Genomic DNA, 27,270 nt, shown 5'->3' with positions numbered 1-27,270 from the left:
GCTCTCTTACTTTCTCTGGCCTGTGTTCTTACTCATGAAGCCCTCTGTAGGTAATAAAATGGGCAGCTCGATTAACGACCCACTCTCTGATCTTTCTTCTTGTCTCTCGGCAGCCAATGAGATTGAAGTCTGTTGTCCTTTGGTAACAGATGGTTTGAAGAGCGGCTCATTTCACAGTCGCGTCCCACCAGCCTATTGTCCTGTCTGATCAGCCTCTGCTTTCTCCTGCAGCCTGTGTTATTGAGATGAGCATTGGCGTGTTGGGGGGTGGTGGGGGGGGGGGGGGGGGGCGGCGGTGGGGATGGGACGGTGATGCTCGCCTGTGAATTCACCCTGTGAGTCTCGGGGGAGTTTGCGGGCGGCTCTGTCAGGGTCTGATCTCTCCCTCGAAACGATGGGAAATGCAGAGAAACATTCAGCTGTTAAATTGCTTCACATTTCGCTCTGCGTGGGAGCGATGGATTGTGCTGCAGGCACCAGGAATCCGTAGAATTCCTACAGCGCAGAAGGTGGCCAATCGGCCCATCGAGTCTGCACGGCCCTCTGTAAGAGCACCCGACCTCAGCCCACTTCCCCGCCCTATCGCGGTAGCCCTGCGCATTGAGCACGGCCAATCCGGTTATCCTGCTCACCTTTGGACTGTGGGAGGAAACCGGAGCACCCGGAGGAAACCCACGCAGACACGGGGAGGACGTGCAGACTCCGCACAGACACCTGAGGCCGGAACTTAACCCAGGTCCCTGGCGCTGTGAGGCAGCCGTGCTGACCACTGTGAGCAACAACAACTTGCATTCATATAGAACCTTTAATATAATAAAATATCTGGAGCGATTATCAAACAACATTTTGATTTTGAGCCACATGAGGAGATATCAGGGACAGGGGACCAAAGAGGGAGGAGACCCTTGTGGGAGGGGAACAGGGCCGAGAGGGTTAGGGAGGGGGAGGGGGGAGTTTGTGTGTCGCTCGGAACAAACAAACAAACAATGAAAAGCTCAGCTTCCTGTTGCTCTGCCCAGGGTTCAGTCGTGGACTGACTGAGGGAACGGGTCCTGAGTCACACCTTCCCGACCTATGACCCCTATCCACAGGGTCACACGTTCCTGACCTGTACCCACAAAGTCATTGGTCCCTCTCCTCCAGCCCGCCACTCCTGTAGACTAATTTGTACAAAGTCCCAGTCACCTGTCAGCCACACTGGCTCCCAGCTCCAGCAATACCTTGATTCAAAAATTCCTCATCCCGTTTTCAAATCCCTCCATGGCCTCATCGCCACTATCTCTGCAATCTCCAACTTCCCAACTCCGAGGCCTCTGCACCTGACCAATTCTGACCTCGCCAGCATCAATCTCCACCAGTTAGCGTCAATGCCCTCAGCAGCCTGGACCCAAACTCTAGAATGGCCTCCCTGGATCCCGCTGCTTTGCGTCTCTCGCTCATGACAGATTCTGTGACCAGATTACTGCTGATCTGTCCGTACAGTTCCTCATGTGGTCCAATGTAAAATTGTGTCTGACTTCCATTCCTGTGCAATGGGATCTTCTGTCCTGTCAGATTTGCTGTGAAAATATTATTCTATATACTGTGATGGTTTTTAATACAATGTACAGATGATATATTTGACCTGGGTAGTAACTGCCTGTTTCTTTCCTCTCTCTCCCTATCGCTCTTTCTCTCTCTCTTCTCACTCTCCACCTCACCCACTCCATCGTTTCTCTCTCTCTATCTCACATTTTTTCTGCTCTCTCTCTGTCACGCTGCTCTCTGTCTCACCTTCCTGTCTGTTTCGCTGACCATCTGTCTGTGGCGCATTTTCTCTCCTTTTGTTCTCTCTGTCCCTCCCTCTCTCTGACCCTCCCTCTCTCTGTCCCTCCCTCTCCCCGTCCCTCCCTCTCTCTGTCCCTCCCTCTCCCTGTCCCTCCCTCTCTCTGTCCCTCCCTCTCTATGACCCTCCCTCTCTCTGTCCCTCCCTCTCCCCGTCCCTCCCTCTCTCTGTCCCACCCTCTCTCTGTCCCTCCCTCTCTCTGTCCCTCCCTCTCTCTGTCCCTCCCTCTCTCTGTCCCTCCCTCTCTCTGTCCCTCCCTCTCTATGACCCTCCCTCTCTCTGTCCCTCCGTCTCCCCGTCCCTCCCTCTCTCTGTCCCACCCTCTCTCTGTCCCTCCCTCTCTCTGTCCCTCCCTCTCTCTGTCCCTCCCTCTCTCTGTCCCTCCCTCTCTCTGTCCCTCCCTCTCTCTGTCCCTCCCTTTCTCTGTCCCTCCGTCTCTCTGTCCCACCCTCTCCCTGTCCCTCCCTCTCTCTGTCCCTCCCTCTCTCTATCCTTCCCTCTCTCTATCCCTCCCTCTCTCTGTCCCTCCCTCTCTCTGTCCCTCCCTTCTCTGTCCCTCCCTCTCTCTGCCCTCCGTCTCTCTATCCCTCCCTCTCTCTGCCACTCCGTCTCCCTGTCCCTCCGTCTCTCTGTCCCTCCGTCTCTCTGTCCCTTCATCCCTCTGTCTCTCCGTCTCTCTGTCCTTCCATCTCTCTATCCCTCCGTCTCTCTGTCCCTCCATCTCTCTGTCCCTCCGTCCATCTGTCCCTTCGTCCCTCTGTCCCTTCATCCCTCCGTCCCTCCCTCTCTCTGTCCCTCCCTCTCTCTGTCCCTCCATCTCTCTGTCCCTCCGTCCATCGGTCCCTTCGTCCCTCTGTCCCTTCATCCCTCTGTCCCTCCCTCTCTCTGTCCCTCCGTCTCTCTGTCCCTCCCTCTCTCTGTACCTCTGTCTCTGTCCCTCTGTCTCTGTCCCTCCCTCTCTCTGACCCTCCCTCTCTCTGTCCCTCCCTCTGTCTCTCCCTCTCTCTGTCCCTCCGTCTCTCTGTCCCTCCGTCTCTCTGTCCCTCCGTCTCTCTGTCCCACCCTCTCTCTGTCCCTCCCTCTCTCTGTCCCTCCCTCTCTCTGTCCCTCCCTCTCTCTGTCCCTCCCTCTCTCTGTCCCTCTGTCTCTGTCCCTCCCTCTCTCTGTCCCTCCCTCTCTCTGTCCCTCCCTCTGTCCCTCCCGATCTCTGTCCCTCCCTCTCTCTGTCCCTCCCTCTCTCTGTCCCTCCCTCTCCCCGTCCCTCCCTCTCTCTGTCCCACCCTCTCTCTGTCCCTCCCTCTCTCTGTCCCTCCCTCTCCCCGTCCCTCCCTCTCTCTGTCCCTCTCCCCGTCCCTCCCTCTCTCTGTCCCTCTGTCTCTGTCCCTCCCTCTCTCTGTCCCTCCCTCTCTCTGTCCCTCCCTCTCTCTGTCCCTCCCTCTCTCTGTCCCTCCCTCTCTCTGTCCCTCTGTCTCTGTCCCTCCCTCTCTCTGCCCTCCGTCTCTCTATCCCTCCCTCTCTCTGTCCCTCCCTCTCTCTGTCCCTCTGTCTCTGTCCCTCCCTCCCTCTGTCCCTCCCGATCTCTGTCCCTCCCTCTCTCTGTCCCTCCCGATCTCTGACCCTCCCTCTCTCTGACCCTCCCTCTCTCTGTCCCTCCCTCTCTCTGTCCCTCCCTCTCTCTGTCCCTCCCGATCTCTGACCCTCCCTCTCTCTGTCCCTCCCTCTCTCTGTCCCTCCCTCTCTCTGTCCCTCCCTCTCTCTGTCCCTCCCTCTCTCTGTCCCTCTGTCTCTGTCCCTCCCTCTCTCTGTCCCTCCCTCTCTCTGTCCCTCCCTCTCTCTGTCCCTCTGTCTCTGTCCCTCCCTCTCTCTGTCCCTCTGTCTCTGTCCCTCCCTCTCTCTGTCCCTCCCTCTGTCCCTCCCGATCTCTGACCCTCCCTCTCTCTGTCCCTCCCTCTCTCTGTCCCTCCCTCTCTCTGTCCCTCCCTCTCTCTGTCCCTCTGTCTCTGTCCCTCCCTCTCTCTGTCCCTCCCTCTCTCTGTCCCTCCCTCTCTCTGTCCCTCTGCCTCTGTCCCTCCCTCTCTCTGTCCCTCCCTCTCTCTGTCCCTCTGTCTCTGTCCCTCCCTCTCTCTGTCCCTCCCTCTCTCTGTCCCTCTGTCTCTGTCCCTCCCTCTCTCTGTCCCTCCCTCTGTCCCTCCCGATCTCTGACCCTCCCTCTCTCTGTCCCTCCCTCTCTCTGTCCCTCCCTCTCTCTGTCCCTCCCTCTCTCTGACCCTCCCTCTCTCTGTCCCTCCGTCTCTCTGTCCCTCCGTCTCTCTGTCCCTCCCTCTCTCTGTCCCTCCCTCTCTCTGACCCTCCCTCTCTCTGTCCCTCCCTCTCTCTGTCCCTCCCTCTCTCTGTCCCTCCCTCTCTCTGTCCCTCCCTCTCTCTGTCCCTCTGTCTCTGACCCTCCCTCTCTCTGACCCTCCCTCTCTCTGTCCCTCCGTCTCTCTGTCCCTCCGTCTCTCTGTCCCTCCCTCTCTCTGTCCCTCCCTCTCTCTGACCCTCCCTCTCTCTGTCCCTCCCTCTCTCTGTCCCTCCCTCTCTCTGTCCCTCCCTCTCTCTGTCCCTCTGTCTCTGACCCTCCCTCTCTCTGTCCCTCCCTCTCTCTGTCCCTCCGTCTCTCTGTCCGTCTCTCTGTCCCTCCCTCTCTCTGTCCCTCCCTCTATCTGACCCTCCCTCTGTCTCTGTCCCTCCCTCTCTCTGTCCCTCCCTCCCTCTGTTCCTCCCTCCCTCTGTCCCTCCCTCTCTCTGTCCCTCCCTCTCTCTGTCCCTCCCTCTCTCTGTCCCTCTCTCTGTGTCCAGGTGCAGTGCGGGGTATTTTGGAGATCAATGTCAGTTCGCTGACCCGTGCACGAGGTCACCCTGTAAGAACGAGGGGATCTGTCGGCCTGTTGTGCAGGAGCAGCGAGCGGGTTTTGTCTGCACTTGCCAGCTGGGATATACTGACCCCGAGTGCCTCACCATTCTTGCCAATGCTTGTCGAAGCAACCCCTGCCAAAATGGAGGCAGCTGCCAACTGTTCAACAACCTGTGGGAATACAAATGTCGCTGCTCCCCAGGCTGGGCGGGTAGGTTAATCCGATACAACCGATGTGATTGCTAGGTGCTGACTCTCACTGGGGTACGGGTCCCACACACACTGACTCTCACTGGGGTACGGGTCCCACACACACTGACTCTCACTGGGGTACGGGTCTCACACACACTGACTCTCACTGGGGTACGGGTCCCACACACACTGACTCTCACTGGGGTACGTGTCCCACACACACTGACTCTCACTGGGGTACGGGTCCCACACACACTGACTCTCACTGGGGTACGGGTCCCACACACACTGACTCTCACTGGGGTACGGGTCCCACACACACTGACTCTCACTGGGGTACGGGTCCCACACACACTGACTCTCACTGGGGTACGGGTCCCACACACACTGAGTCTCACTGGGGTACGGGTCCCACACACACTGACTCTCACTGGGGTACGGGTCCCACACACACTGACTCTCACTGGGGTACGGGTCCCACACACACTGAGTCTCACTGGGGTACGGGTCCCACACACACTGACTCTCACTGGGGTACGGGTCCCACACACACTGACTCTCACTGGGGTATGGGTCCCACACACACTGACTCTCACTGGGGTACGGGTCCCACACACACTGACTCTCACTGGGGTACGGGTTCCGCACACACTGACTCTCACTGGGGTACGGGTCCCACACACACTGACTCTCACTGGGGTACGGGTCCCACACACACTGACTCTCACTGGGGTACGGGTCCCACACACACTGACTCTCACTGGGGTACGGGTCCCACACACACTGACTCTCACTGGGGTACGGGTCCCACACACACTGACTCTCACTGGGGTACGGGTCCCACACACACTGACTCTCACTGGGGTGTGGGTCCCACACACACTGACTCTCACTGGGGTACGGGTCCCACACACACTGACTCTCACTGGGGTACGGGTTCCGCACACACTGACTCTCACTGGGGTACGGGTTCCGCACACACTGACTCTCACTGGGGTACGGGTCCCACACACACTGACTCTCACTGGGGTACGGGTCCCACACACACTGACTCTCACTGGGGTACGGGTCCCACACACACTGACTCTCACTGGGGTACGGGTCCCACACACACTGACTCTCACTGGGGTACGGGTTCCACACACTGACTCTCACTGGGGTACGGGTCCCACACACACTGACTCTCACTGGGGTACGGGTCCCACACACACTGACTCTCACTGGGGTACGGGTCCCACACACACTGACTCTCACTGGGGTACGGGTCCCACACACACTGACTCTCACTGGGGTACGGGTCCCACACACACTGACTCTCACTGGGGTACGGGTCCCACACACACTGACTCTCACTGGGCTATGGGTCCCACGCACACTGACTCTCACTGGGGTACGGGTCCCACGCACACTGACTCTCACTGGGGTACGGGTCCCACACACACTGACTCTCACTGGGGTACGGGTCCCACACACACTGACTCTCACTGGGGTACGGGTCCCACGCACACTGACTCTCACTGGGGTACGGGTCCCACACACACTGACTCTCACTGGGGTACGGGTCCCACACACACTGACTCTCACTGGGATACGGGTCCCACACACACTGACTCTCACTGGGGTACGGGTCCCACACACACTGACTCTCACTGGGGTACGGGTCCCACACACACTGACTCTCACTGGGGTACGGGTCCCACACACACTGACTCTCACTGGGGTACGGGTCCCACACACACTGACTCTCACTGGGGTACGGGGGCTGTGAATGTGTTGGTGTTGGTGCCACTTACTTGCTCTGTAATTGGTTGTTGAATTAACTGCATGCTTTATTCTGTTACCAGGTAAGCAGTGCCAACAGGCCGACCCTTGTGCATCCAATCCCTGTGCCAACGGAGGGCCGTGTGTGGCATTCGAAGCTCACTACATTTGCAAGTGCATGCCCGGATTCCATGGGCCAATCTGTAAGAAGGACATCAATGAGTGCGGAGTTAACCCCTCGCCCTGCCGGAATGGGGGCACCTGCCTCAACCAGGTGGGATCCTATCAGTGCACCTGTCCCCCTGAATTCACCGGACGCATCTGTGAGACTCCCTACGTTCCATGTTCACCCTCACCCTGCAAGAACGGAGGCACGTGTCGGCAGCTGGGGGACGCGCTGTATGACTGTACCTGCCTCCCAGGTAGGTGTCTCACTGCCGGCTAATGAGCAGCTCTTGGAGCACCGATTACAATCGATAATCTAAACCAGTGCTTTATATAGAGAGGGTGGAACTTTCCAGCTGATTATAATAATAATAATCTTTATTAGTGTCACAAGTCGGCTTGCATTAACACTGCAATAAAGTTACTGTGAAAAGCTCCTAGTCGCCACATTCCGGCGCCTGTTCGGGTACACGGAGGGAGAATTCAGAATGTCCAATTCACCTAACAGCACGTCTTTCGGGACTTGTGGGAGGAAACCGGAGCACCCGGAGGAAACCCACGCAGACACGGGGAGGACGTGCAGAACGTGGGGCAGCACGGTAGCATTGTGGATAGAACAATTGCTTCACAGCTCCAGGGTCCCAGGTTCGATTCCCGGCTTGGGTCACTGTCAGTGCGGAGTCTGCACATCCTCCCCGTGTCTGTGTGGGTTTCCTCCGGGTGCTCCGGCTTCCTCCCACAGTCCAAAGATGTGCAGGTTAGGTGGATTGGCCGTGATAAATTGCCCTTAGTGTCCAAAATTGCCCTTAGTGTTGGGTGGGGTTACTGGGTTATGGGGATGGGGTGGAGATGTTGACCTTGGGTAAGGTGCTCTTTCCAAGAGCCGGTGCAGACTCGATGGGCCGAATGGCCTCCTTCTGCACTGTAAAATCTATGATTTCGCACAGACAGTGACCCAAGCCGGGAATTGAACCTGGGACCTTGGGTCTGTGAAGTAACAGTGCTAACCACTGTGCTACCATGCTGCCCATAATCACCCCATCATGACCCAAGCCCCGCAGTCAACACACAACTCAGTTTCCCGACGGCAAGGGATGCAGTGGACAACATTGAGACCAGAAAACCCAGTGCGGACCAGTGGCAAGCTGGCACCGACCAGACGCTGACCCCTGGCAAGCTGGCACCGACCACTGGCAACTGGCATCGACCACTGGCAACTGGCATCGACCACTGGCACAGACCACTGGCGTGCTGGCACTGACCAGGCGCTGACCCCTGGCAAGCTGGCACCGACCACTGGCAACTGGCATCGACCACTGGCAACTGGCATCGACCACTGGCACAGACCACTGGCGTGCTGGCACCGACCAGGCGCTGACCCCTGGCAAGCTGGCACCGACCACTGGCAACTGGCATCGACCACTGGCAACTGGCATCGACCACTGGCACAGACCACTGGCAAGCTGGCACCGACCAGGCACTGACCCCTGGCAAGCTGGCACCGACCACTGGCAACTGGCATCGACCACTGGCACCGACCACTGGCAAGCTGGCACCGACCAGGTGCTGACCCCTGGCAAGCTGCCACCGATCACTGGCAACTGGCACCAACCAATGGCAACTGGCATCAACCACTGGAAACTGGCACCGGCCACTGGCAAGCTGGCACCGACCACTGGCAACTGGCATCGGCCACTGGCAACTGGCACCGACCACTGGCAAGCTGGCACCGACCAGGCGCTGACCACTGGCAAGCTGGCACCGACCACTGGCAACTGGCATCGGCCACTGGCAACTGGCACCGACCACTGGCAAGCTGGCACCGACCAGGCGCTGACCACTGGCAAGCTGGCACCGACCACTGGCAACTGGCATCGGCCACAGGCAACTGGCACCGACCACTGCAAAACTCAGGACATGTTCCTCGGGAAATCCCACCCAGAATAACAGATCCCCGGGAGTGAGTTACAGGCTGGAATCTAATCGAGGGGTTCAGGGTGGTTTATATAGAGAATAACAGACACCCGGGAGTGAGTTACAGACTGGAATCTAATCGAGGGGTTTGGGATGGTTTATATATAGAATAACAGATACCCGGGAGTGAGGTACAGACTGCAATCTAATCGAGGGGTTCGGGGTGATTTATATATAGAATAACAGATACCCAGGAGTGAGTTACAGACTGGAATCTAATCGAAGGGTTCGGGGTGGTTTATATATAGAATAACAGATACCCGGGAGTGAGTTACAGGCTGGAATCTAATCGAGGGGTTTGGGATGGTTTATATATAGAATAACAGATACCCGGGAGTGAGGTACAGACTGGAATCTAATCGAGGGGTTCAGGGTGGTTTATATATAGAATAACACATCCCCGGGAGTGAGTTACAGACTGGAATCTAATCGAGGGGTTCAGGGTGGTTTATATATGGAATAACAGATACCCGGGAGTGAGTTACAGACTGGAATCTAATCGAGGGGTTCAGGGTGGTTTATATATAGAATAACAGATACCCGGGAGTGAGTTACAGACTGGAATCTAATCGAGGGGTTCGGGGGGGTTTATATATAGAATAACAGATACCCGGGAGTGAGTTACAGACTGGAATCTAATCGAGGGGTTCAGGGTGGTTTATATATAGAATAACAGATACCCGGGAGTGAGTTACAGACTGGAATCTAATCGAGGGGTTCGGGGTGGTTTATATATAGAGTAACAGATACCCGGGAGTGAGTTACAGACTGGAATCTAATCGAGGGGTTTGTGGGGGTTTATATATAGAATAACAGATATCCGGGAGTGAGTTACAGACTGGAATCTAATCGAGGGGTTCAGGGTGGTTTATATATAGAATAACAGATACCCGGGAGTGAGTTACAGACTGGAATCTAATCGAGGGGTTCAGGGTGGTTTATATATAGAATAACAGATACCTGGGAGTGAGTTACAGGCTGGAATCTAATCGAGGGGTTCAGGGTGGTTTATATATAGAATAACAGATACCCGGGAGTGAGTTACAGACTGGAATCTAATCGAGGGGTTCGGGGTGGTTTATATATAGAATAACAGATACCCGGGAGTGAGTTACTGACTGGAATCTAATCGAGGGGTTCAGGGTGGTTTATAATACCCGGGAGTGAGTTACAGACTGGAATCTAATCGAGGGGTTCGGGCTGGTTTATATATAGAATAACAGATACCCGGGAGTGAGGTACAGACTGGAATCTGATTGAGGGGTTCGTGGGGTTTATAGAATAACAGATACCCGGGAGTGAGTTACAGACTGGAATCTAATCGAGGGGTTCGGGGAGGTTTATATATAGAATAACAGATACCCGGGAGTGAGTTACAGACTGGAATCTAATCGAGGGGTTCGGGATGGTTTATATATAGAATAACAGATCCCCGGGAATGAGTTACAGACTGGAATCTGATTGAGGGGTTCGTGGGGTTTATAGAATAACAGATACCCGGGAGTGAGTTACAGACTGGAATCTAATCGAGGGGTTCGGGGTGGTTTATATATAGAATAACAGATACCCGGGAGTGAGTTACAGACTGGAATCTGATTGAGGGGTTCGTGGGGTTTATAGAATAACAGATACCCGGGAGTGAGTTACAGACTGGAATCTAATCGAGGGGTTCGGGATGGTTTATATATAGAATAACAGATCCCCGGGAGTGAGTTACAGACTGCAATCTAATCGAGGGGTTCAGGGTGGTTTATATATAGAATAACAGATCCCCGGGAGTGAGTTACAGACTGCAATCTAATCGAGGGGTTCAGGGTGGTTTATATATAGAATAACAGATCCCCGGGAGTGAGTTACAGACTGCAATCTAATCGAGGGGTTCAGGGTGGTTTATATATAGAATAACAGATACCCGGGAGTGAGTTACAGACTGGAATCTAATCGAGGGGTTCAGGGTGGTTTATATATAGAATAACAGATCCCCGGGAGTGAGTTACAGACTGGAATCTAATCGAGGGGTTCAGGGTGGTTTATATATAGAATAACAGATACCCGGGAGTGAGTTACAGACTGGAATCTAATCGAGGGGTTCAGGGTGGTTTATATATAGAATAACAGATCCCCGGGAGTGAGTTACAGACTGGAATCTGATCGAGGGGTTTGTGGGGTTTATAGAATAACAGATACCTGGGACTGGAAGCTAATGGAAGGGTTGTATTGTGGTGATTTTGGGGCTGGAACGGAGATTTGGACAATGACGGGATTCTCCGGGTGCGTTCGCTCTGCCAGCGGGATTGGGGAATCCCACCAGCGTAACCGGCCGAGAGTTCGGGCCAGTGGAATTCTGTCTGTGTGATTGTGTCACTTCCTGAAGCTGGTAATCTCCGAGGATGCATCTGGGCAACAGCCTGCCATCCGCTCTCCAGCTTCGGGGTGGGCACTGTGATGTGGGCGACACGAGAGCTGGGCACCCTCCCTGCACCACTCCCCACATCCCTCTCCACATCTCACCCCCCCTCCCCACCCTCGCCCATCCCTAAAGTTCGCTGCCTCGCTCTTTCTTTAAGATGCTCCTGAAAAGGGACCAGCTTTTGATCACCTGCCTGAATGTCTCACTATGTGCCCAGTGTCAGATCGTTTCTGATAGCATTGCTGTGTGAAGCATCTTGGTCCAGTGTACAGCATTGGAGACGCTATGTAAATATACAAATTGTTAGTCTTGGCTTGCTCTGCCATTATTAAGTTTGAAGGAAATCCGTTTTTCTGAGATAGCAGTTCACTGAAAATGTTTACAGGGGTTGAAGTTCAAAATGAGGACGGAATTACACAGAACCAGGAACAATCTCTGATCCGATTCCGGGAATTATTCAGGTTGATAGACAGCAACTCTTTCCTGTGGTGGGGAGCAAGGGGACAGACCTTCCATATTGAGCCAGGCAGTAGAGGCGGAGTGTCAGCAATCACTTCCTCACATAACGGGCGGCACGGCAGCACAGTGGTTAGCACTGTGGCTTCACGGCTCCAGGGTCCCAGGTTCGATTCCCGGCTTGGGTCACTGTCTGTGCGGAGTCTGCACCTTCTCCCCGTGTCTGCGTGGGTTTCCTCCGGGTGCTCCGGTTTCCTCCCACAAGTCCCGAAAGACGTGCTTGTTAGGTGAATCGGACATTCTGAATTCTCCCTCCGTGTACCTGAACAGGCGCCGGAATGTGGCGACTATGGGCTTTTCACAGTAACTTCATTACAATGTTAATGTAAGCCTGTTTGTGACAATAATAAAGATTATTATTATTGAAGGGCAATCTGAACTCTCTACCCGCAAGAACCGGTTGAGGTTGGTGGGGGCTGGGTGGGAGTTGATTTTGGTGGGGTCAGTATATTAAGGTTCTGTGGTAAACCACTGTTAGTGTATTATATGTATTGTGGTAAACTGTTACTGTACAGTGGTAAACCACTGCCTGATGGCTTCGCCTGTGGCTCCTCCCCTCGGGCTCGGTATAAAGGTGGCTGACCTCCGGCCCTGCCCCAGTTTGGGATCAGTGGCCAGGAGGCTTTCTGTTCAGCTTATTAAAGCCACAGTTTCGTTCACTACTCGTCTCGTGTTAATTGATGGCACATCCGGTTCTAGATCCAAAGTGGCAGAGTACAGGTCTACTGCGATCAAATAGCAGTGCAGGCCTGATGTTCATCTGTAGCAGGCCCGATGGGCTGAATGGCCTCCTCCTGTTGACATGTTCCTAGACAGAGAATGAGATCTGGGGCGTCATTCTCCGACCCCCCGCCGGGTCGGAGAATGGCCGTTGGCCGCCGTGAATCCCGCCCCCGCCCCTGCCGAAGTCTCCGCTCCCGGAGATTGGGCGGGGGCGGGAATCGGGCTGCGCCGGTTGGCGGGACCCCCCCGCTGGATTCTCCGGCCCGGATGGGCCGAAGTCCCGCCCAGGAATTGCCTGTCCCGCCGGCGTAAATCAAACCTGGTATTTACCGGCGGGACCAGGCGGCGTGGGCGGGCTCCGGAGTCCTGGGGGGGGGCGCGGGGCGATCTGACCCCGGGGGGTGCCCCCACGGTGGCCTGGCCCGCGATCGGGGCCCACCGATCCGCGGGCGGGCCTGTGTCGTGGGGGCACTCTTTCCCTTCCACCTCCGCTACGGCCTCCACCATGGCGGAGGCGGAAGAGACTCTCCCCACTGCGCATGCGTGGGAAACTGACAGCGGCCGCTGACGCTCCCGCGCATGCGCCGCATTTCCGTGCCAGCTGGCGGGGCAACAAACGCCATTTCCGCCAGCTGGCGGGGCGGAAATCCCTCCGGCGTCGGCCTAGCCCCTCAATGTTGGGGCTAGGCCGCCAAAGATGCGGAGACTTCCGCACCTTTTTGCCGGCGCGATGCCCGTCTGATTGGCGCCGGCTTTGGCGCCAGTCGGCGGGCATCCCGCCGTTGGGGGAGAATTTCGCCCACGATCTCAGAAGTGGTCATCTGCAGAGGGAGAGCCAGGCTGGGGGTCAGATGGACTCCGATTGATTGAGAGGGAGGGATGGGGAAGGGAGTGCGGTGAGGGGGAGGGGTTGGGGGGGGGGAGGGGGGGGGGGGAGTGCGGTGAGGGGGAGGGGGGGGGGGGGAGTGCGGTGGCCGGGAGGGGGGCGGGAGGGAGCTCAGTTATACCAACCCCACAGCGGAGACGGTGTTTGAACATTGCAATCAAAGGTTAAATATATAAATCGCAGGAAGTCTGGGCTTTGACAATTTGACTTCCTGTTTCTGAACTTTGTGGATTCAGTTTCCTGTTACAGACCCATATTATTGTTCCCTCACAAGCTCTAAATTGTGTTTGTTTTTTAAATCTCTGGGATTTTTAACACCTGAATCTGTCTGTTGTGAAGATGCTCAGAGTGTTTGTAAGATGGGGATGGATCGAGAACCTTTTACATGGCCACTCGGCATGGAGAGGCCTAGCGGAATGAGTGAAGCCTTCTTTGGGAGAGCGAGAGGAACCAGCTGTGTAATTGGCTGTACCCAGCTTCCTTAGCTAGTTCCTGGCTCTGTCCAATTCTAACTTTAAATACACGCACACTCAAATAAAACCGGAAACTTCTGTAAATATGCTGCGAGTGAGTTGGTCTGCAGGAGAGAAAGGTCAAGTTAAATCGAGACGTATTTATGCAACGTGGATCTGCATATTCCCAAGCCTTTTTATTAATTCATTAGTTCATTTTAATGGGATGTGAGCGTTGCTGTCAAGGCCACAGCTGTTAATAATAATAATCTTTATTATTGTCACAATCGGCTTACATTAACGCTGCAATGAGGTTACTGTGAAAAACCCCTAGTCGCCACATTCCGGCGCCTGTTCGGGTACACAGAGGGAGAATTCTGAATGTCCAATTCACCTAACAGAACGTCTTTTGGGACTTGTGGGAGGAAACCGGAGCATCCGGAGGAAACTCACGCAGACACGGGGAGAACGTGCAGACTCCGCACAGACAGCGACCCAGCGGGGAATCGAACCTGAAACCCTGGCGCTGTGAAGCAACAGTGCTAATCGCTGTGCTACTGTGCTGCCCATAAGATTGAATAGTTTGCCACCTGTGGTCAAGATTAATGGTGGTGCGACTGGAGTCACGAATAGACCCAGGCTGTGGAAGGCCGGCAGGATGTCCTCTCTATCGGACGTTAGTTGGGACCCAGTTGGGACTTTCTCACAGTTTTTACCCGTAGTTCAGTGTGCAACACTCCCACCTCCGAGCCAGGAAGTTGTGAAATCCGATCCCCGCATCCAGGTACACACGCACAGGTACACACGCACAGGTACACACGCACAGGTACACACGTACAAACACTGGCTCACCCAGTGCAGAACTAGGGGAGGGCGCTGCACCCCAGACGTGCCACCTTTCGAATTCCAGTTTAGGCCAATCAAGGCCTGTCTTGGAAGGGTGTTCACTATTTAATGAAGAGTGGGGGAGTTGTCTCACACCCTGGGGCCAATATCACTGAAAAATAGCCTTTCTGGTCATTACCACATTGCTGTTATGCGGTCAGGTTGTCTGCATGGGGGCTGCACCTCCCCTACATTAGAAAAATGATGGCAATTCAATGTTAACTCAGTGGCTTTAAAACACTTTGAGATATCCTGAGGTTGTGAAAGGTGCTACAGAAATGCAAATGTTTTCTTTCATTTTCTTCCTGATAGCCAAGGTAAACCAATCACAGCCCTGAACCCTGAGCACAGTGGCGCGTGCCTGAGTCGGAAGGTTGGTTTTGTGAGAGGGGAATCATGTTACACCAAATCTATTGGAGTTTTTAAAAAGAGTGACATGTGCTGTGGATAAAGGGGAACCGGTGGATGTGCTGTCATTAGATTTCCAGAAGGCATTTGATAAGGTGCCAAGCCATAAAGTTGTTGTGGAAAATAAAAGCTCATGGTTTGGGGGTAATATATTGGCATGCATAGAAGATTGGCTGGCTAACAGGGAACAGGGAGTAGCCATAAATGGACCCGCTGCCACAGGGAGTGGGGAGAATGTGGGACTCGCTCCCACAGGGGGCGAGATTCTCCGACACCCCGCCGGGTCGGAGAATTGCCGGGGGCTGGCGTGAATCCCGCCCCCGCCGGTTGCCGAATTTTCCGGCACCGGAGATTCGGCGGGGACGGGAATCGCGGCGCGCCGGTTGGAGGGCCCCCCCGCCCCCCCCCCCACCCCCCCCCCCCCCCCCCCCCCCCCCCCCGCGCGATTCTCCGGCCCGGATGGGCCGAAGTCCCGCTGCTACAATGCCTGTCCCGCCGGCGTGGATTAAACCACCTCTCTTACCGGTGGGACAAGGCGGCGTGGGCGGGCTCCAGGGTCCTGGGGGGGGCGCGGGGCAGTCTGGCCTGGCCCGCGATCGGGGCCCACCGATCCGCGGGCGGGCCTGTGCCGTGGGGGCACTCTTTTCCTTCCGCCTTCGCCACGGTCTCCACAATGGCGAATGCGGAAGAGACTTTAGATTTCCAGAAGGCATTTGATAAGGTGCCAAACCAAAGGTTATTGTGGAAAATAAAAGCTCATGGGTTGGGGGTAATATATTAGCATGGATAGAAGATTGGCTGGCTAACAGGGAACGGAGATTAGCCATAAATGGACCCGCTCCCACAGGGAGTGGGGAGAATGTGGGACTTGCTCCCACAGGGAGTGGGGAGAATGTGGGGCTCGCTCCCACAGGGAGTGGGGAGAGTATGAAACTCACTCCCACTGGGAGTGGGGAGAGTGTGGGATTCGCTCCCACAGGGAGTGGGGAGAGTGTGGGACTCGCTCCCACAGGGAGTGGGGAGAATGTGGGCCTCGCTCCCACAGGGAGTGGGGAGAATGTGGGACTCGCTCCGACAGGGAGTGGGGAGAATGTGGGACTCGCTCCCACAGGGAGTGGGGGGAATGTGGGACTCGCTCCGACAGGGAGTGGGGAGAATGTGGAATTCACTCCCACAGGGAGTGGGGAGAATGTGGGACTCGCTCCCACAGGGAGTGGGGAGAGTGTGGGACTGATTCCCACAGGGAGTGGGGAGAATGTGGGACTCGCTCCCACAGGGAGTGGGGAGAATGTGGGACTCGCTCCCACAGGGAGTGGGGAGAATGTGGGACTCGCTCCCACAGGGAGTGGGGAGAATGTGGGACTGATTCCCACAGGGAGTGGTTCAGGTAAATCTTGTCGGTACATTTAAGGGGAAATTTGACAAACATGTGAAGGAGCGAGGAATAGAGGGTTAGGGTGGGTGGTATTTTACAAACACTCTGTGCCGGGTTAATTAATCAGTATGGTCTGTTGCTGTGGAGTGATTTCAGTTGAATCCATTGAGGAGTTTGGGTTTGTTGTCTGGTGTTTTGCCGAGTGACACGTTTCTGTTTATTACAGGTTTTTCTGGGCAACACTGTGAAGTGAATGTCGATGATTGTGTTGACCATCGTTGTCGGAACGGAGGGTTGTGTGTGGATGGTGTGAATACCTACAACTGCCAGTGTCCCCCAGAATGGACAGGTAAACATTCTGACCAATGAGCCACCAGGGCTGTCACGCTGGTTATTGCCCCCCCCCCCCCCTCTAACCCTCTCCACTTTGCTAACTCCCTCTGTCTCCTCATTTAAGATGTTTCCAAACCAACTTCCTTGACCAGGCTTTTGGCCACCAGTCAAATATCTACTGATGTGATTCCATTGTGTTTGACATCTGTTCCTGTGAAATGCCTTGGGGTGTTTGACCAGTTTAAAGGTGCTATATAAATACACTTGTTGGTGAAACATCCCCACCAACCCCTGAAACCACCCCACCCACCCAGTGAACAGGGGGTCTGAGGGTTGGAGTCTTTTCGATGTTCTCAGATTCCGGTACTTCCCCCCTTGGAAAGGGCCCTTGGGGCGAGTCCAGGTACTGCAGTGAGATAGTGGCCCATGGAAGCCAGCACAGTTCTCACTGGGTGAGACTGGCAATGATCAGGAGCCCGACCGAATCCTGAGCCACAAGCCTTTGCTCCGCATCTAGCCCAGGGAACGTCACAGGAGTTTGTGGACCATCCCCCGTCCCAGAAGACAAAACAAGCAAAATGGGCCAACAGGACAACTGGTCCAGACAGTTTTTTTTCCCTTTTGGACAGCCTCCCGCTGTTCGGCTGGCGAAGGCACTCACTCAGTTGTGAACAAGTGGACAGAGTTTAATGGCAGGTTGATGGTTCTTTGAAAGGTTTGTTCTACCTCTGCCCACAGGTCAGTTCTGTACTGAGGACGTTGATGAGTGTCAGCTCCAACCCAATGCCTGTCAGAATGGAGGGACCTGCCACAACACTAACGGCGGCTATAACTGTGTCTGTGTCAATGGATGGACTGGCGATGATTGCAGTGAGAACATTGATGACTGCGCCATTGCGGCTTGCTACAGTGGGGCCACATGCCACGACCGTGTTGCCTCCTTCTACTGCGAGTGCCCTCACGGCAGGACCGGTACGTATGGGGCATGGAACCCATGAGGTCACCGCCTCTGACCTTTCAACGCCTCTGACCCCTCACCAACTTTCACCTCTCACTGCCTCTAACCTTACACCGTCTCTGACCTCTCAGCACCTCTGACCTCTCAGCACCTCTGGCCTTTCACCGCCTCTGACCCCTCACCGCCTCTGACCTCTCAGTGCCTCTGACCTTTCACCACCTCTGACCTCTCAGTGCCTCTGACCTTACACCACCTCTGACCTCTCACCACATTTAATCTCTCACTGCCTCTGACCTCTCAGCACCTCTGACCTTTCACCGCCACTGACCTCTTACTGACTTTAACCTTTCACCGCCTCTGACCCCTCACCCTTTCCTGACCTCTCACCACCTCTGACCTCTCACCACCTCTGAACTTTCACCACCTCGGACTTCTCACTGTCTTTAACCTTTCACCGCCTCTGACCTCTCACCCTTTCCTGACCTTACTCCACCTCTGACCGTACACTGCCATTTGACCTTTTACCATCTCTGACTTTTTGTCATCGCTGACCTTGCACAACCATTGACCTTTCACACTGTCGGTAAGTGTTGCGGAATTGTATTCTGATCGAAAACGCGGAATAATTCCGTACGTTCTTGGGAATGATGGCCGGATTCTCAGGCCGTTGGGATTCTCCGTTTCCCCCAGCAGCCCACTCCCGCCCGCAGGATTCCTGATGGCGTGGGGGGGGGGGCATCAATGGGAAATCCCGTTGACAAGCGGTGGGAGTAGAGAATCTCACCGCCAGCGAACTGCGTGACTGCGAGAGACACGTACCTGGGGGACTGGGGAATCGCTCCCGCTGAGTCTGAATGGGGTAAAGGGTCAGAGGAATGCGGGACTGGAGATACACAAATCACTAAAGGCTGCCACACAGGTTTCTTTTTTCTTTTTAACTTTAGAGTGTCCAATTCATTTTTTCCAATTATGGGACAATTGCGTGTTCAATCCACCTAGCCTGCGCATCTTTGGGTTGTGGGGGCAAAACCCACACAGACATGGGGAGAATGTGCAAACTCCACACAGACAGTGACCCGGGGCCAGGATCGAACCTGGGACTTTGGCGCCGTGAGGCAGCAGTGCTAACCACTGTGCCACTGCCACACAGGTCATAAAGTCATAAAAACAAACAAACACTGGGATTGATTTCCACAGGGCTCCGTATTATACAAACGATATAGAGACAGCGGACAAGATCCAACATTGATTGACACGGACATTTCCCAGAACTGAGGGGCCACAACTGTCAACAAAGACTGCAGTCTGGGATTCATTTCTCTGAGATAGAGAAGGTTGAAGGGCGACCTGATTGAGTAAGATTTGGAGACGGTCAGGATGTTTCAGCTCATGGAGGAGGGCAGGTTGAGGAGAAAGAGAGTGTTTCCATGATGTAACATTTGATGGAATGCCGATGTTGCAGACGAGGTTACAATGGGCGGCTGTTGGAAATGGCTGTTCGAGGAGAGGGTGATGGGATTCGGGCACTGATCCATGTGGGAAGATGTTTATCTAGCGCAGACTGGGAGGGCTGAAGGGCCCCGACGTACCTGGTGTTTTTCTCTCTGTTGATGCTCTCCTTTGCTCCGCAGGCCTACTCTGCCACCTTGACGACGCGTGTATCAGTAATCCCTGCCACGAGGAGGCGAACTGCAGCACTAACCCTGTCAACGGCAAAGCCATCTGCACCTGTCCAATCGGATTCTCGGGGGCTGCCTGCAAACAGGATGACGATGAATGCTCTCTGGGTAGGACGGCAACCTTTAACTCCGCCTTTTATATCCCTCTCTTTATCACCTCCCGCGGGGAGATACTGGGCGGGATTCTCCCGTACCCCGCCGCTTGGGAGAGTCGACGTTCGCGGGTGGGGGAAGGGTGCCGCCATGCTCGGGGGGGGTGGGGGGAGGGTGCCGCCATGCTCGGGTGGCGGGGGGAGAGGGTGCCGCCATGCTCGGGTGTGGGGGGGGGGGGGTGAGGATGCCGCCATGCTCGGGTGGGGGGGGGGGAGGATGCCGCCATGCTCGGGTGGGGGGGGGTGGGGGAAGAGTGCAGTCATGTTCTGGGGAGTGGGGGGGGAGGGTTTTCCGCGGGAGCGACTGCCAATCAGCCTGCCATGGCAGGATGGTGGCGAAGACACGCTTGCAAATTGAGGTCATGCTGATGGGCAAAGGCCACATTCCCGCGAGGCCACACCCCTTGACCTTGGGTGCGCCTCCCCCCCCCCACACACACCCAGGAGCCACAACACCCAGCCCCCCCTGTGAGGGCACGGCCAGCCCACAGTAGCGCAGTGAGGAGGGACGGGGTAAACTGGGCGGTGAATGGAGACTGTGGGCAGGGGTCAGGGTGCCTGCAAGTCTGTAGCGAGACCAGACAACCGGGGCACACGTGTATCCCATGGTACCTGGCTGTCGAGGTGTCAAAGCGCCATCGTCAAACATGTTGTAGCTCCCCCCCCCCTCCTTCCTGCAGATCACCATGTTTGGGCAGCAGCAATGTTTGCCGCCGTGGCGGGAGACGCCCTCTGCAGGTGGCCGTCTGGCAGCGTCGACGCAGGCGGCTCGGAGCAGCTGCAGCAGAGGGACTGGCTGCAGAGGGCCTCGTGCCACCCGCTCAGGCTGCAGGCCCGCCCGCCCGACAGGTGCAGGAGGAGGCGGAGGGGGACAATGACCACCACATCCTCAGGGATGCACAGGACGAGGATACCGATCTTGATGGGGCGCAGGGGGAGGAGGGGGAGCAGGTGGTGGTGCCACGCCGCCGGAGGCGCCCCATGAGGTCTCGAGTGTGCCGACACCGCATGTCCTTCGAGGACCTGCCGGTCAGGGCTTGCAGGAGGAGACTCTGAATGAGTAGGGAGACCGTCGCACATATCTGCCACCTCGTGGCACACCTGGCACCCCGTGGAAGGGGGGGAAGACATGCTATCCCCGTGACCGTCATGGTGACGGTAGCCCTCAACCTCTACGCGACGTGGTCGTTCCAGGCGCCGAGCGGGGACCTGTCCGGTATCTCACGGGCATCGGTGCACCGGTGCATCCGAGCAGTCACCAACACCCTGTATTCCATCACCGACCGGTACATCCAGTTTCCAGAGGACCGCGCACACCAGGATGCCCGGGCAGCGGGATTCGCCTCCGTGGCCAGGGTACCGATGGTCCAGGGGGTGATTGACGGGGAGCACGTCGCCTCCACCATCGGAGAACAGGGACGTGTTCATGAACAGAAAGGGGACCTACTCCATGAACATTCAGGTGGTCTGCGACCACCGCATGCAGATCATGTACGTGTGTGCCCGGTACCCCGGCAGTGTGCATGATGCCTTTATACTGGCGCAATCGTTCATCCCCGCCATGTTTGAGGGACACCACCCCCTGCTGAGGGGCTGGTTGCTGGGCGACAGGGATTACCCGTTGCGGCCGTGGCTGATGACGACTATACGGAGGCCACAGACCAACGCGGAGACCCACTACAATGAGGCCCTTGCAGCAACCGGGGGTGTTGTCGAGAGGTGCTTTGGCCTCTTGAAGATGCGCTTCAGGTGCCTGGACCGCTCTGGAGGGGCCCTCCAGTACCATTCCGAGAGGGTCGGCCGCATAGCTGTGGTCGGCTGCGTCCTGCACAGCACAGCCCAGCAGAGGGCGATGTCCTGGAGGACGAGGCACAGGGGGAGCCCGATGAGGGCGACGCATCTGTACATGAGGAGGAGGAGGAGGATGGGGAGGGGGCGGCCAGGCACAGACACGACATGGGGGCTGGGTATGGCCGGGAGGCTGCACGACCCCACCGGCTTGGCGAGCGAGCACGCGGGGCGTTGATCGCCGCACGTTTCACGAACTAGGGGGAGGGCATCGCTGAGCGAGGCACTTGCACCAACGTTCCGCCCAAACGGACCACCCAGCACCCTCCCCACCTCCCGCACCATCCGACAACCCGAGCTCCCACACCACCACTTTCACAGCACCTGCGGCACAGCGGGGTGGTCTCGCACAGTTGCTTGCGTCAGCGGGTGTGATCAGTGCCGTGTTGAATGATGACAACCCGCTCTGCGATGAGCTGTGAGCTCCGGATCGTTAGACAATGTCTGACTCATCGCCACAGCTACACCCTCCACCTGGGTGGTCCCTGTATGCGGCACGGACACTCCATCACGTGCCCATGTGGGGTAGCTGCCGTCGGTGTTCCGAGGACGACGGGGGGGGGGACGACACACACCTGGCCTCACCGTTGGACCGAACTTCGGCCCCAGTGCCAATCGGTCCCCTTCACAACCCCTCGGGCACCGGACATAGCACAGAGGCATCTAGGTTTGGTGTAACAGTGACTTTAATCGTGACATTCACATACAAGTGCCCTAGCCCCTATAACGAAGCTGTGCCCTGCACCCGTGCCAACTTACCACGTGTCTAACTTCTTTGCCTTACGGGCCCTACCACTACGACTTGGTGTTTCCCCAGGCGGTACAGCAGGAGTGGGGACTGCTGAGACTCCTGCCCTGCGACGCTGGTCCCCGTCGGCACGCGCTTCCTGGGCAGCCCGGCTTGGATGGGCCAGGCTGCTCGGCGGGCGTGCTGGATGGCGTGGTGCCACCCTGCTCTGCCCGCTGTCCACCAGATGCACCAGGGACGGAACGGGCGGAGTCCGAGTGTTCCGGGACCTCCCTTGCTGGAGTTAATGGGACGCGCCTCAGAACCTCCTCCTCCCTCGGGGAGCCCAGTGGCCCCCGGGCCTCACTATGGGACGGTGGTGCGAGCGGAGACTGGCGCCGTGGCACCACCAACACCTGGAGTTGCCAGTCCTGGAGGCCCGCTGTGGAATCGACCAGGCTGGAACGTTCCCAGCGATGGAGCTCAGAGAGTGCGCCGTCCCTGTCAGGGACTGTGCAACCTCCCGCTGGGCTTGTGCGACACCATCCAGCACGTGCGCAAGGCCGCCGATGCTCTCAGCGATGGCCTGCGGAGACTGGGCCATGGCCTGCGGAGACTGGGCCATGGCCTGCAGAGACTGGGCCATGGCCTGCAGAGACTGGGCCATGGCCTGCAGAGACTGGGCCTTGGCCTGCTGGGACTGGGCCTTGGTCTGCTGGGACTGGGCCATGGCCTGCTGAGACTGGGCCATGGCCTGCTGAGACTGGGCCTTGGCCTGCTGAGACTGGGCCTTGGCCTGCTGAGACTGGACCTTGGCCTGCTGAGACTGGACCTTGGCCTGCTGAGACTGGGCCATGGCCTGCTGAGACTGGGCCATGGCCTGCTGAGACTGGGCCTTGGCCTGCTGAGACTGGGCCTTGGCCTGCTGAGACTGGACATTGGCCTGCTGAGACTGGGCCATGGCCTGCTGAGACTGGGCCTTGGCCTGCTGAGACTGGACCTTGGCCTGCTGAGATTGGGCCATGGCCTGCTGAGACTGGGCCATGGCCTGCTGAGACTGGGCCTTGGCCTGCTGAGACTGGACCTTGGCCTGCTGAGACTGGACCTTGGCCTGCTGAGACTGGGCCATGGCCTGCTGAGACTGGGCCTTGGCCTGCTGAGACTGGGCCTTGGCCTGCTGAGACTGGGCCTTGGCCTGCTGAGACTGGACCTTGGCCTGCTGAGACTGGACCTTGGCCTGCTGCGACTGGGCCAGACCCCGGAGCGTGGTGGCAATGTCCAGCTGGCTCTGGCACATGGCTGCCTGTGAGAGGGCAGCCCTGTCCTGGGCCACGGATGACGCGTGCACATGAAGCAACACGCCTTGCAGTGCCTGGCCCATGGCCGAAACCGTTGCTCCCATTGCCTCCACCGCGGACGCCACCCGTGCGGTGTCAGCCTGGGTGGCAGCCATGACCAGCACCACTCCCTGCTCCTGGACGCGGATGGACTCCTCCACCTGCGACCGCAGATGCTGGAAGACGGGCGTCATCCCGTGGTCCACTCCCTGGGTTTCCAAACGCATCGGGTCTGTGTCTGGTAAGTCCAGGGACCCGGGAACCGTCTGGGCGGCAGCTGGGTGCTAGGGCTGGTCTACCCGCCGACCGTCCAGCCTCCCGGCTGCTCCTACCTCCACCTGCTGTACCGGGTCGGCTGTGTGGTGCGCACCAGTCAGTGTCCCAGAAGCCCCTTCACTAATGTGCCCAACGAGGGGTGAGGGTATCTGCGATGGTGGAGGGTGTGGGTGACAGCAGTGACGCAAAGTCCATGGGCGGGATTCTCCAACCCCCCGGCGGGTCGGAGAATCGCCGAAGGGGGGTGGGGGGTGGGGGTGGGGGTGGGGGGTGGGGGGGGGGGGGTGGGGGTGGGGGGTGGGAGGGGGGTGGGGGGTTTGGGGGTGGGGGGGGGTGGGTTGGGGGGGGTGGGGGGGGGTGGGTTGGGGGTGGGGGTGGGGGAGGGCATGAATCCCTCCCCTGCCGGCCGCCGAACTCTACGGCACCAGAGAGTTACGGGAGAATCCCGCCCCATGTCCTCATCGGACCCCAGGTCTGGGGTCTCCCGGGTCGAGCCTTGGACCAATGGGCGTTGACCCTGGCCCATGTGAGGTGCCGCGTCCGGTCTGTCCATCAGCTGTCTGTCCGTCACTGCCCAGAGTCCCCGTCCTCTGTCCGTCACTGCCCAGAGTCCCCGCCCTCTGTCCGTCACTGTCCAGAGTCCCCGTCCTCTGTCCGTCACTGCCCAGAGTCCCCGTCCTCTGTCCGTCACTGTCCAGAGTCCCCGTCCTCTGTCCGTCACTGCCCAGAGTCCCCGTCCTCTGTCCGTCACTGTCCAGAGTCCCCGTCCTCTGTACGTCACTGTCCAGAGTCCCCGTCCTCTGTCCGTCACTGCCCAGAGTCCCTGTCCTCTGTCCGTCACTGTCCAGAGACCCCGTCCTCTGTCCGTCACTGCCCAGAGTCCATGTCCTCTGTCCGTCACTGCCCAGAGTCCCCGTCCTCTGTCCGTCACTGTCCAGAGTCCCTGTCCTCTGTCCGTCACTGTCCAGAGTCCCCGTCCTCTGTCCGTCACTGTCCAGAGTCCCCGTCCTCTGTCCGTCACTGCCCAGAGTCCCCGTCCTCTGTCCGTCACTGCCCAGAGTCCCCGTCCTCTGTCCGTCACTGCCCAGAGTCCCCGTCCTCTGTCCGTCACTGCCCAGAGTCCCCGTCCTCTGTCCGTCACTGCCCAGAGTCCCCGTCCTCTGTCCGTCACTGCCCAGAGTCCCCGTCCTCTGTCCGTCACTGCCCAGAGTCCCCGTCCTCTGTCCGTCACTGCCCAGAGTCCCCGTCCTCTGTCCGTCACTGTCCAGAGTCCCCGTCCTCTGTCCGTCACTGTCCAGGGTCCCCGTCCTCTGTCCGTCACTGTCCAGAGTCCCCGTCCTCTGTCTGTCACTGTCCAGAGTCCCCGTCCAGAGTCCCCGTCCTCTGTCCGTCACTGTCCAGAGTCCCCGTCCTCTGTCCGTCACTGTCCAGAGTCCCCGTCCTCTGTCTGTCACTGTCCAGAGTCCCCGTCCAGAGTCCCCGTCCAGAGTCCCCGTCCTCTGTCCGTCACTGCCCAGAGTCCCCGTCCTCTGTCCGTCACTGTCCAGAGTCCCCGTCCTCTGTCCGTCACTGTCCAGAGTCCCCGTCCTCTGTCCGTCACTGCCCAGAGTCCCCGTCCTCTGTCCGTCACTGCCCAGAGTCCCCGTCCTCTGTCCGTCACTGTCCAGAGTCCCCGTCCTCTGTCCGTCACTGCCCAGAGTCCCCGTCCTCTGTCCGTCACTATCCAGAGTCCCCGTCCTCTGTCCGTCACTGTCCAGAGTCCCCGTCCTCTGTCCGTCACTGCCCAGAGTCCCCGTCCTCTGTCCGTCACTGCCCAGAGTCCCCGTCCTCTGTCCGTCACTGCCCAGAGTCCCCGTCCTCTGTCCGTCACTGCCCAGAGGCCCCGTCCTCTGTCCGTCACTGTCCAGAGTCCCCGTCCAGAGTCCCCGTCCTCTGTCCATCACTGCCCAGAGTCCCCGTCCTCTGTCTGTCACTGTCCAGAGTCCCCGTCCTCTGTCCGTCACTGTCCAGAGTCCCCGTCCTCTGTCCGTCACTGTCCATAGTCCCCGTCCTCTGTCCGTCACTGCCCAGAGTCCCCGTCCTCTGTCCGTCACTGCCCAGAGTCCCCGTCCTCTGTCCGTCACTGCCCAGAGTCCCCGTCCTCTGTCCGTCACTGCCCAGAGTCCCCGTCCTCTGTCCGTCACTGTCCATAGTCCCCGTCCTCTGTCCGTCACTGCCCAGAGTCCCCGTCCTCTGTCCGTCACTGCCCAGAGTCCCCGTCCTCTGTCCGTCACTGCCCAGAGTCCCCGTCCTCTGTCCGTCACTGCCCAGAGTCCCCGTCCTCTGTCCGTCACTGTCCAGAGTCCCCGTCCTCTGTCCGTCACTGTCCAGAGTCCCCGTCCTCTGTCCGTCACTGTCCAGAGTCCCCGTCCTCTGTCCGTCACTGTCCAGAGTCCCCGTCCTCTGTCCGTCACTGTCCAGAGTCCCCGTCCTCTGTCCGTCACTGCCCAGAGTCCCCGTCCTCTGTCCGTCACTGTCCAGAGTCCCCGTCCTCTGTACGTCACTGCCCAGAGTCCCCGTCCTCTGTCCGTCACTGTCCAGAGTCCCCGTCCTCTGTCCGTCACTGTCCAGAGTCCCCGTCCTCTGTCCGTCACTGTCCAGAGTCCCCGTCCTCTGTCCGTCACTGTCCAGAGTCCCCGTCCTCTGTCCGTCACTGTCCAGAGTCCCCGTCCTCTGTCCGTCACTGCCCAGAATCCCCGTCCTCTGTCCGTCACTGCCCAGAGTCCCCGTCCTCTGTCCGTCACTGCCCAGAGTCCATGTCCTCTGTCCGTCACTGCCCAGAGTCCCCGTCCTCTGTCCGTCACTGTCCAGAGTCACTGTCCAGAGTCCCCGTCCTCTGTCCATCACTGCCCAGAGACCCGTCCTCTGTCCGTCACTGTCCAGAATCCCCGTCCTCTGTCCGTCACTGTCCAGAGTCCCCGTCCTCTGTCCGTCACTGTCCAGAGTCCCCGTCCTCTGTCCGTCACTGCCCAGAGTCCCCGTCCTCTGTCCGTCACTGCCCAGAGTCCCCGTCCTCTGTCCGTCACTGCCCAGAGTCCCCGTCCTCTGTCCGTCACTGCCCAGAGTCCCCGTCCTCTGTCCGTCACTGTCCAGAGTCCCCGTCCTCTGTCCGTCACTGTCCAGAGTCCCCGTCCTCTGTCCGTCACTGTCCAGAGTCCCCGTCCTCTGTCCGTCACTGTCCAGAGTCCCCGTCCTCTGTCCGTCACTGTCCAGAGTCCCCGTCCTCTGTCCGTCACTGTCCAGAGTCCCCGTCCTCTGTCCGTCACTGTCCAGAGTCCCCGTCCTCTGTACGTCACTGCCCAGAGTCCCCGTCCTCTGTCCGTCACTGTCCAGAGTCCCCGTCCTCTGTCCGTCGCTGTCCAGAGTCCCCGTCCTCTGTCCGTCACTGTCCAGAGTCCCCGTCCTCTGTCCGTCACTGTCCAGAGTCCCCGTCCTCTGTCCGTCACTGTCCAGAGT

The 27,270-nt window shown here is 57.9% G+C and overlaps 1 protein-coding gene across 1 annotated transcript in view; it reads left to right on the top strand.

The window, feature by feature from the left end:
- Positions 1-27,270, top strand: part of LOC140398873 (uncharacterized) — a 147,304-nt gene that overhangs the window by 71,630 nt on the left and 48,404 nt on the right. The window contains 5 exon segments of the mRNA XM_072487816.1: positions 4,664-4,929; positions 6,755-7,093; positions 16,692-16,814; positions 17,537-17,770; positions 19,388-19,543. Of these exon segments, the coding sequence (XP_072343917.1) occupies positions 4,664-4,929; positions 6,755-7,093; positions 16,692-16,814; positions 17,537-17,770; positions 19,388-19,543 (1,118 nt within the window).

Source organism: Scyliorhinus torazame, chromosome 22 (assembly GCF_047496885.1).
Source record: "Scyliorhinus torazame isolate Kashiwa2021f chromosome 22, sScyTor2.1, whole genome shotgun sequence".
NCBI classification, from domain to species: domain Eukaryota; kingdom Metazoa; phylum Chordata; class Chondrichthyes; order Carcharhiniformes; family Scyliorhinidae; genus Scyliorhinus; species Scyliorhinus torazame.
Note: the sequence above shows the minus strand (reverse complement) of the source record. Positions and strands in the feature narration are given on the sequence as shown.